This window comes from Temnothorax americanus, unplaced genomic scaffold (genome assembly GCF_048541705.1).
Source record: "Temnothorax americanus isolate GAGA-0224 unplaced genomic scaffold, ASM4854170v1 Scaffold25, whole genome shotgun sequence".
In the NCBI taxonomy this organism is placed as follows: domain Eukaryota; kingdom Metazoa; phylum Arthropoda; class Insecta; order Hymenoptera; family Formicidae; genus Temnothorax; species Temnothorax americanus.
This window is the reverse complement of record NW_027509391.1, coordinates 2,577,405-2,588,829: the sequence shown is the minus strand read 5'-3', so window position 1 is coordinate 2,588,829 and position 11,425 is coordinate 2,577,405. Positions and strand designations below refer to the sequence as shown.

The window sequence follows — 11,425 nt, the reverse complement described above, 5'->3', positions numbered from 1 at the left end:
CAGCAGTATCAGCTGCAGCAGTGCTACATGTACGAGTTGCAAGACAGACTCGCGAAACTTCGTATCGATCCCCTATTCCCCGTTGTCGGCTCAAGCAATCAAGGTTATCACAATAACGTATTTCTAATGACGTACTCGGAGGAGAATGAGAACGACAATAATTATAACGAGCATCATCGGCTGTCGCCGCCCTTCCCCTTCCGATACGAAAGCCCGGTGCTCTCTCGTTCTAAACAACGCCGGTCTGCTTACAGCCCAGGCAATAATAACGCGATCGTTAGCAATTACGATGAGAACGACTATGATGATATGGAGGATGAGAATCCGCGGAAAGGTCTCCTGAAACAGATATTTTGCCTTCCATTAAATTAAAGCTCGATCCGAGCTTTCTTTTTTAAAGAAAATAAGGTTGCCTCCGATTCGATTACTCGATATGCATTTTTGTAGAAATAGCTCGAGACCTACAATATCGTCGGACATAAACGTCCCGTGTAGTTACATAGTATTAAAAAATACGGAAAATATTTAATTCAACTTACAATTAAATATATATAGTATATATATATATATATATATATATATATATATATATATATACACACACACACACACACACATATCTATCGTTAAGTTAACTGTTCTCTTTCACACATGGTGCTGCGAATAGACATGTTGATGGGTAACGTTACTTTCCGCAGCCTTTAGTTGGTAAACTAAAGGTGAAAACGTACCTGAGTGCTTTTGATCAATCTTGTAGGTACTTTTACAGTACCGTTTCTTTTGCGCAGCGGATTGATATTTCCAAAGTATTACGTGATTATAATCATTCCTTTCTCTACTATAATTAAAAAAAAGGTCAAACATATTCTAACACTGTATGATCATTCCAAACAATATTATGAGTTTATAGATTAGTTACATTGTGGAAAAGTCATAATACCAAACGCGTAGTAATAGCCTCTTCTCTTTTTCGTTGAATAGCTCTTACATGTACATTTTCACTGAAACTCGCGAATAAAAGATAATGCAGATAGTAATTATATCGAGACATTGCTTTTATACGGACATTCCTATTAAATCGATGGTCCTACGACCATCGCGTATTGTAGCAACAGTTGTGAATTTCAAGCATTTCTTTTCTCATTGAGAAATTGTACTCGCTGTTAGGATAATACGCAGTAACAATAATTTTCTATGGGAACGTGGTTTTTTACTTGTAGGAACGTATTCTGGAAATATTTTTTACTCCGCAACAGTTAGTTGTATTTACACGTTTATCTGATAGTGTACTCTTCGTCCAAGTGTGAGAGAGTATACCGATTTCCTATAGCGTGATTAGGGACAATTTTTATAGTTTTTCAAAGTAATGTCGAGTAAACTTACAACTGGACAGTTGGAGTACTAAAGACTAGTTTACCTTCTTATTGTTAAAGTTACATAGAGATCATCGTGCACAGTATTCCCTGGATATTTATAAATTCTAATGAATAACACGTGCAGTGTCCGCTCTAACTTTATTTTAAACTAATCGCAAACAAATTTCGAAGCGTATTACGTCACAAGTATTAACCGTAGAAGTATTGAGCCTGAGAGCCGCGTGGGACATTTTGCTAGATTAATATATGACCCGTAAAGAGTTAACGAGTAAGAGAATTGAATATTAAATAAAAGACGTTTTACGTTACGGCGAAACGCGAAATTAAATTATACGTAGACGATAATACATTGTATGTATTAGAATTACTGCGCATGGGTTTTTGTTCCGGTGATTATAACGACGACTGCTAGAAAACGTTAAAAGAAAATATTTTCACAGAGTGACAACTGCGAAGATCGATATGTGGAGTTATCGTAAATGTGAAAAGTATTTAATGTAGGGGTGTCACACGAAAAAGTATTAACGAGACGAAAAGTATATATTAAATTCACATCACGTAAAAGAGAGATGTAATTAAATCTCATAGTTCTCTCCGGCTTCTCTCGAACGAATGCGAGTACGGTAAAATAACTTAGTTCCGATATTAGAGCTATCCTAAAAAAAAGGGGAAAAAAATCGATGTTACACGATACTCTGCCCGACGTAAATGCGGTGACGTTTATATAAAGAAGATAGTATCGTGTAACTTGCGTTAGAGAGAATATGGTGCCAACACTCAACATCTTATAGCGTTTTTCACTGGCAGAGCCGGTGCGCACTCAGTGCACATTAAAGCCGTCGTACACAAACCAACGTAAAGTGTATGTTTAATATAATCGGGTTAAATCATGAAATCCTCAATATTCTTTATTGCACTATTTGGTAAAATATGTACTGAGTATTTTATCAGTCAAAATATTTGCATTTTACTTTAAATATTAGAGACTATCGGTGTACAACGGCTTTAATGTGCACTGAGTGCGCACCAGTTCTGCCAGTGAAAAACGCTATTAATCGAATCGAACGGTACGCGTTGCAAAACTCACGTGATTTTTTTTTTTAGCGACGAACTACACTATTTTATCTTTGTGTTCGTTATCTTTTTCCGTAAGAACGTGTGGTATACATAGAAAACTTCATACATGAATTCCTATTGTAACATAGCGAATGAATTGAATATCGTGTTATCCGCTGTAAACTTAATTGTTGTAAAGGCTGCTATTATTTTATATAAACTACGGCGATCCGCTATTTTTTATAGGGACGAGTCGGACGACGAATGCAGGGGAGATAACTATAAAAGTATTCTAAATAAGGAGATCCTTAACGCTGATGGTATTGAACAGTATGTTACGGTATATGGTATATGGCAATGATATATATATATATATATATATATATATATATATATATATTCACATGCTGTTAATTTTCGGCACCATATACTGCAGTTAATTATTTAAGAGCTGCTTAAGTATTGTTAAAAATCTCTATATCTTCTGGCGCGAATATTGTCTTTCCACGAACGGAGCACGGTGTTTTTCGCAACAATCGATATCGTTGGACAACGGAAGGATATGGAAAAACACAAGTGTTGTTGTATCACCTGTGATCAATTGATTGCGCGTCATACCGAGGTCCGTTTACAAGTTTAATATGCGGCACAGTGATGCAGAATCGCATGGAATATATATTCCATACTTTGTATCGTATTTTATATTCTTTTTAAACGACCATACAGAGCGAGTCCTAGGAAAGAGTACCGAGACTTGCATCGTTTAGACTTTATCATCATTGATTGTGAAACTTTCCACGTATTTGTATGCTTTTTGTTGTAGGAATTTATGAAATGTTATATAGCTATTTATATTCGGATACCCGAGGATCTCGGATACTTAAACGAATGAAGAGATACGTATTTCATAAAGAGATATACGCGTATTATACATATATATATATACATTTAAGTTAGAGCTACTCAATTTAATTGAATCCAATATGTCGTCGAGAGAGAAGTTATGCGGATTTTCTGCACATCCGAGCCTCGGATATCCCAAATACGTTCCGAAAGTACGGGGAAGGAATCAGATCCACGCGAGCAGATATTGTGTGAAATATAAATTTAGGAGAGTAGTATAAAAGAGAGTCAATCATCTTCGTACTTCCTGGTATGTGCGATCTTTTTATATATCATGCGCGTGTGCATGAAAGAAGGAAGAAAAAAAGAATTAGGCCAACGTTTTATGAGTAAGAATTTATTACTGATTAACGTCAGATTTATTGGGTGATACATTCTTTCAGATCTAATTTTTACAGACTTTCCAGGAATTGAGACTTTCCAGGCTTTTCATTTTGTTCTTCTTTGCCGTTTATCAATTTAAATAATGGTTTTGAATATACACATTGGAATTCTAAGATAATGATAAAATTTTTCTGTAGTACCGCATAGCGTGATTTTCGGATTCTTATCCTAATCTTTCTTTGATACAACGTTATAATTTCTCATTATGCAATATAAAATGCGTAAAAATGACAGTTTTCTTTATCGTTCTCTTGATTATTTTCTTAGAACGTACCGCTATGCGTACTTAACGTGTATATAATATATTTATGCATGTACATAGCGTCAAAAAAATACAGGTACGTGTACTGATATAATATAACAGAAAAGTTTACGAGAAAATATATATATATCGGAGCTGTAGGTATTTGTAATATATTAATTAACTATGAAAACCGACAGTGACATTTATAGTACAATAATTTCGAACACGCATCACTCCTAATGCTCAGTTAGTCTATCGTATGATTATGTGAATTTATAGTGAACGTAATCTATACGATCTGCCTTCTTTCTAATAAATCTTCCATATTCACGTTTCTTATCTTTGCTTTACATACTTTGCTCCGAATTAATTAATTCACATTCGATTGCAATACACGTGTTCTATATTTATATTGCAAGTACAATATTGCTTGATCGTATTTTATGGACGTAACTTCATTGAAAGAAAATATTTTAACGTATATACATATATATGTATTATCTTCGCTGAAGAAAATATATTAAAATTCTATACATAATTCTAACGTATTATTTCTGCTTGTAACTCGGCGATATTGAGACTGTTTTTATTTCAATGTTGAAAAGAACGATACAGTAAAAGATGATTATTATAATTAAAGTTATATATATAATATTTATAGAGATAAAAAATTGACGAGTGGTTGCATTTAATTGTTATAGAGTACAAGATATCAAAAAGCAGAAGGGACGCTTATACTTTAGGATTTGTTACACGATCTAAATGAGAATATAAATTAACAAGGTGCATTCTGTCCTCGCAGACAGGCCAGGGAGAAATGTCTCAACGGAGTGGGCGGACATTAATTAAGTGTGTCTCGTTTCGCAGAATTAACGAGAATCGATTGTACGCGTGCCTTCCCTCGTCCACGACGACAAAGTGCCGCGCGTATGTTATCGACGTATTAACGATGGCCTCATAATTATTACTGAGTAATTGCCGAGTATATTTAAAATTGTATACGTTATTATACATATATATTGCCGTTGATAGTATTTTTATAAGGCTTGACTTGCGTTTTCCGGACGGGAATATTATATTGCTTCTCAAATGCATTCTGTGTGCATCCATGCGAACGCATGACGGGCTACCTCCCCCATGACTGTAGCCACGATTATATCTCCGTGGATCCACGAGGATATGTGATTCTGTTCCTTTAAAGTGTTATGAATAAAACCAATCCCTATGTGCAAAGGAATTAATCAGTTACCTTTCGCTCCACCACAAAAACGCGACATTGCTTTGCTTGCTTTTCATGCATAAAAAAGCATAATTCTTTTTATCAAGGAGACTATTCTATTTTTCGTTTTTTTTTTTTAACGTAATATCTTTTGCCTTTTGTATATCAATGATTTATATTTCTGTTTCACTTGCACTTTAAGAGCGATATCTGTTAAAAGAATTTATTAGCAAGATTAGAAGATGTTCTAAAAACAGCGGTACATCTAAAAGATTCCAAAAACTTTTTATCCTGCTTTGTACGAAAGTAATTCACTTTTTTTTTCAATCGAAGATGTCAATTTCGTGTGGTGGTGGAGAAGAGGTACACGTTAGTTTTAATTCTATTGTATCTATTAAGATATGTAGCCTTGACGTTTGCAAATTCTATATCGTGAAATTAATCTCGTTAAAATAAAAATGTCAAATTATAATTGTTGCGACACTTGAGGCGACACACGACCTCAGAGGAATCGTATTGCCGAACCGGATAAACGATTACTCGATTATATCGGTACATTTTATAGTTATTACGGTAGTGTTATCGGAGATTTATGTGTTGTCGAATTTTTATAGAAACTAAATTGTAATCAAGTGTGTTTTTATTGCGAAAGATAGATATATCGTTTTAGGTGAACCTCGAGTGGCCAACACATGAGCTCAAGTATCGATTATGGTTTATGGCGCAATTTTTCATCGGCATACAATCATGCAGGCGTAACGATGCGCGTGCCTCGACGCGGTGAAGTCCTGTTTATTCGCCTGTTGTAATAAATGGGGCTTCGCCACACGATCGTAGGCGATTCATAAATTTTCATACGAATCACGCGGGAAGCTTCCCGATCTATCCATCCGATCTATTCTAACATAAACTAATACATATCATGCGACATACAACTATGTACATTATTATTACATCTACATTATACAGGGCCAGTTCTGCGAGCGATTTTTCAGCGTGACTAATTCACTTTTCATACCGATCCAAATATCATGGGATTAAAATAAAAAGGGACAGATTGAAGCACATTTTCGATTCCAAATTTATTTAAACTTTGCATAAAGTATCAGAGCGATTTTAGTCATCCAAATTTATCATTTCGTATTTCATCATGAAACTCGCAAACTGGCTCGTTCATATTCCCGCATGGGTAACTTTAAGAAATTATGCTAAACGATTAAAGTGTAAGTTAGCATAGGCTACGTTATAACTAATTACGCGTGTATAGTGAAATAAATCAGGATCGATCGCTTAAAAGCATCAGCCGCGAGAAGCGAAAATTCTGTTCGACGTCTATTTCTTTCGAGATAGACATGTTACGCTTCGATAGGACAATTTTGAAAGCGGATAAGATATCTTCCCGGGCGATGCTCAAGTGCGATTAAAGGAAAAGGAGTATAGGTTTGTAATTATACCGACCGACGGCTGGATGCGATCGCGATGAATTGTAATCGCGAATGTAGTTTCTTACGCAGTGATCGCAATATGATTACGATGGAGTTTGTATAAATGTACATAGGGCGACATTATAATCGAGATGAGAAGTGAGCGAAGTCACTTTACGTTTAGTGACGCAGTGAACTTGATGCAACGCTGCATCTCTGACGCAGCGGGAGTGAAATTAACCAAGTATAGACTATATATGTAAACGCAACGTATTATATGATGATAATACTAATAATATAACAACAATAAATTAGATCGATTCATTATACGCACTTGTAACTTTCTGTCGGAAAAAAGTATCCTCTTTTTCTTAGCCCAAAAAAGGTGATGTTATTGATATTGGGCCAGCAGTTGCAGAATAGGCCGTGACACCATTTGCACACAAGACTTTCCCCATATGAAATCGTAATGATTGAAGTTGGCGCTAACAGGAGTCTTGTAATGGAACACGAGGTTATTGAGTCTCGCAGACAAGAGTTCTACGTCCTAAAATGAGAATTTAATCACAGAGAAAGGATGATTAATTTTAACGAATTTTAATATATAAACTTTAGAAAGAGAGAAATTTTAACATTTAAGACAAGTTTCTACAAAATTTGATTAAATCAAATTCAATTTTTATAAAAATAACATTTTCCAATTTGGCATACCTTCGTGGTTGCTAGCCAATCGTTATCGCTACTGAAAAGAACGATCGGCGCTGTGATTCTTTCCAATTGATAGTCCGGCGGCGTCGTTGAATTGTATATCCGCAGATTTTTGTCGACGCTACCGTAGTCATATTGTCTAAAAAATCCTGAAACACATTTTTTAAAGTTTACTCAGATTATTCAGCATTATATAATGTAGCACGTCTCAGCATATTTATATTTTTCTTCTCTTTGTACAATTATGTTATGATGTTACCTGGATTAATATATCCTTGACCATAATGCACGAGTTGTTTCCAAGAAGCTCCAGCGGGCACGTGGCCTATGATAACCGTCAGGTAGTCCTATCGCAACGAAGGAAGATCGATCAATAACACGAAATGAAGAGAAAGAAGCGTTACAGTGAATCGAACACGTTATTTACTCTTACCGTGTTTAATTCCGCACGACTGAATCCGGTGATGAGAAACAGGATATTGCTGCAAATGACTTGCGTGGACGCCCCTCTCTGGCAGAATAGGTTCGACACGAATTTTCCCCATTCGGTCCGCGAGCGGAATTCTGGATAGCCGAAAGTCTCGCCGACCCACTGTAAAAGAAATAAAAGGGATCGTCGTCGCGCGAATTCAATCTTGCGATCGATCGAATGCTTCGATGAACGAATCTCTCACCACGCCGAAGTACGTCAATTTGGCGAGTTTCTTGATCGGTCCGCGAATGTTACCGCTGTAGGCTGCGGGCGCCAGGCCGATCATCAGAATGATTTTCGAATTGTACTCGGGCTTTTCTGACGCCATCACGAAAAACTGCGTTGTACCTTCCGAATGACCGACATAATAGATCCTCTCGTGTCCCGTCGCGTGTAAAACGTAATCGATCATCGCGGGAAGATCGTAGATACCAAGTTCGTGGTAACTGAAATATATACAAGTTTGCAATAATCTTCCTTATTTTTAATTTTTTAAATCTTAAATTTTGTATTGAAAAAATATTTCTTAAAAAAGTATAAAAGTACAACTTGTGTGTGTGACTTTTACATTATTTAACATTATTTTCTAGTTCGATTAGATATCTAATATCAGATTTCTCACTTGAACTATAAAAGATAAAGCTAAACGTCACGAACATCGTAGCTATATATAGTGCAGCGAGTTTTATGTGATTAAACATTCTTCTGGTATTCACGAATGAAATTGCCACCAGCCCTTTATAGCATTTCAGCTACCTGAAATCCCAGAAAGCTCGATCTGTCAGCGACAACCAAGTGTGGTTTCTCGAGTAAACGTTGCCCCGGTTATTTCCAAGCCACACATCGTAACCCGCATCTGCTAATATGTACGCTAAAAGAAGACCTTTGTTTTATTACCTTATCGAGCGAATGTCATAATAAGCTTTACACTGTGTGATACCAGTGCCATTTCTCACAGCTCTAAAACTAAGTGAGGATCTACCTAAGGACTTTCCAGGACCCATAAGGACCCAATCGGCAGAACTACCCGCTAGACCGTGCACCAAGAGTATCGGTGTTCTTATCCTGAATTTCGCTTCCTCCTCGTCGTCCCGACCGCGCGGTATTCGATGCAGCTGAAGAGTGTAGCCGTCCTTCGCAACGATATCGTGAATCTTCAAGGGATATCCATATTTCGTCACCAGTTCCGGCTGTTCGACACATAAAGGAAAGGAACGAGAGTAAATAATGCTCAAGAGAGCGACACGTCTCTTGGAGGATCTCTCGATCGTTTTTTGAAATCCCACTCTTGTTGAAATTCTTATATATTGACTGTCTAATTGATGCGCGCGAAGTAAAAGCGGAGGAGTTTAATTGATGTCAACAATTCGCCGTTCGACAACATACTATGTTCATTTGTTGAACGGCGAATTGTTGACATCAATTAAACTCCTCCGCTTTTACTTCGCTCGCGCATCAATTAGACAGTCAATAAGAATTTCAACAAGAGTGGGATTTCAGAAAACGATCGAAAAGATCCTCCAAGAGACGTGCGTCGCTCTCTTGAGCATTATTTACTCTCGTTATTTTTTTATCTCCAAGAACGCATCTATAAAATGCCAAGATAAACGCGACGAAATAAGAAGAGTGGGTAATTGCGCAAGCTGTCTTTAAGATTCAAGATCCATTCTTGCGGCGCGCTTCATTAATGTCACAACGATCATGCCTGCGCGAAGAAGGTCGTAAAGGATGAGCGCGACGCACTCACCGTCGTGAGCCCGATGTCGGGATTGTCGTCGGGCTTGACGAACGCGTTCGCCAGCGAGAAGCAGCAGCAGCTCAGGACGATCGTCGCGACGAAGATCCGGCGTCGTCGATCCATCGTCGGCGTCAACAACGCGGCGCGGCGACGTACGTCTAACAAAGAGCCGAGAATCTCCCTCACGTCGACATTTTATACGGTATCGCGGGCGCGACGCGCAGGAGATCCACGCCGCGCGATAACGCCGCGATGTCTGCTCGCTCGCTTCCATCCTTCGCATTCGCGACCCTCGGTCGAGGAACCTCCGAGGCCCTGTGACCATTGGAGAATGGAAAGTGACTTCGCACGTTAAATTAGTGGACGGATGCGATTTTCCCGAGCTTCGCCGATCGCGCGGACGACGAATGTCTTCCAAGGTCGAGAGACTTCGCATGTGTCGAGAAGAGGTTTCGATTCCTTGAGAAAATTGCCGCAGATTGCCGGCTCAAAACGCTAAAATATCAAACGATAAACATTTAAAAGCCAAAAAGTAAAAATGTCACGTCAGAAGATTCTTAAACATTTAAATGCCATCAGATAATCTCATACATTCGATAAGATTTAGATCTTTTGAAACACCTGAAAAATTTATCCGAAGAGATTCGTGGAGCGTATTTGATTTAACGTATATGTATAGCTGTCCTTTGCGTTATTTGACTCATCTAGATCCTTTTATTTCAATCTTTTACCAAAGCCGCCAATAGAAGCGAGAAATTATATTGAGTTCCGTGAATATGTAAAATGACATTGCAGGTAAACTAAGATTGAGATGTGAAAAAAATGCGATAATAATTTAAAAATATAGGAATAACAGATATCACAACAATATAAAACGTTTTAGGTTAAAATATAAAATAAATATATTCTAATACGTATTATTCTATAATATATAATATGTATCACGCTGTATCATTTTATTTTGTACAATATATGTGCTGAAATATCTCCGTATTTACGTAAACACGTCTCTCATTCCAAAAAATTGCACAAGAGGTTAGGCGAGACCTGGAAACACGTGTTCTCGATACCTTCGAAAAATCGTCGAAGTTAACAGGAGAACAGGAGTCGCCAAGGAGGTCGATCGGACGATTGTCCGATTCGAAATTCCCGCCCGAGGAGGGGGGGGGACAATCAAACCGAAATGAGTCGCGAATTCAGATTTCAAGAGCTAAGTTCGCGATATTAGGAGCGCATGATACGCGGGAGATAAAATAGCGGAAAATTTGAATGGGATTTGATTTAAAAAAGTTCGCGAGCGCGCTTTAATGAGTAAAATTATGCAATCGTAACGCGAAATTGTATAATTAGCAAGTCAATTTCAATTCCTCATGAAAGCTTCGACAGAAGTGAACAATTGTTATTAATTCAGAAGTTTGACATCTTCTGATCAAATTTGAAAAACAAAAGGAACGTTATAATCGTCTCATTACTGCGAGATGATTTTAATAATAATTGTAACATAAAACCTAATTGAGTTTGGAATGTAGAGTTAAGCAAGAATCTTAATTAATAAGTAGAGTACTATACGTTTACGCGCGCGAGCGTTACTTCTGTAGTAACTTACGCGGAGTAAATTATCGTAAGTTACTACAAAATCCTATTTACGCGAAGAAATTATCGTAATAAGTTACTACAGGAAGTAACGCTCGCGTAAGCGTAGTATAGGAATAATTTGTTCTTAAAAGATAATATTAATATAATTATTTCAGTTTTGGTATACGATCAAATATAAGCATCTAGATGCGCGGAGGACATCCGCGGCTCGCCCGCCACCGCGTTAACTGGAGCATGCGCGATTTTAATGCTCACGTTTTGAAGGTAAACACGCGGCACTTCACCGAATCGGCCGATCTCCTTAT

General features: G+C 37.4%; 2 protein-coding genes across 2 annotated transcripts; one reads left to right on the top strand and one right to left on the bottom strand.

Moving 5' to 3' along the window:
* The first annotated feature begins 27 nt into the window (after positions 1-27).
* Positions 28-6,935, top strand: LOC143899045 (uncharacterized). Its single transcript, XM_077408991.1, has one exon. It carries the CDS (start codon positions 28-30, stop codon positions 370-372), a length of 345 nt encoding a protein of 114 aa, XP_077265117.1. The 3' UTR covers positions 373-6,935.
* Positions 6,184-10,192, bottom strand: LOC143899043 (lipase 3). Its single transcript, XM_077408988.1, has 8 exons — positions 9,534-10,192; positions 8,769-8,976; positions 8,543-8,657; positions 7,989-8,232; positions 7,748-7,906; positions 7,574-7,661; positions 7,318-7,463; positions 6,184-7,153 (listed from the first exon to the last, which is right to left on the bottom strand). The coding sequence occupies exons 1-8, from the start codon at positions 9,645-9,647 to the stop codon at positions 6,998-7,000; spliced, it is 1,230 nt and encodes a 409-aa protein (XP_077265114.1). The 5' UTR covers positions 9,648-10,192; the 3' UTR covers positions 6,184-6,997.
* Positions 10,193-11,425: the final 1,233 nt, after the last annotated feature.

Coding starts and splice junctions, on each gene's coding strand:
- LOC143899045 (XM_077408991.1), top strand. CDS start 28: ATGTACGAGTTGCAAGACAGACTCGCGAAACTTCGTATCGATCCCCTA.
- LOC143899043 (XM_077408988.1), bottom strand. CDS start 9,647: ATGGATCGACGACGCCGGATCTTCGTCGCGACGATCGTCCTGAGCTGC. Junction 8,233..8,542: donor CGAGCTTTCTGGGATTTCAG/GTAGCTGAAATG, acceptor TATATATTTCAG/TTACCACGAACTTGGTATCT. Junction 7,154..7,317: donor ATTGGCTAGCAACCACGAAG/GTATGCCAAATT, acceptor TTCTCATTTTAG/GACGTAGAACTCTTGTCTGC.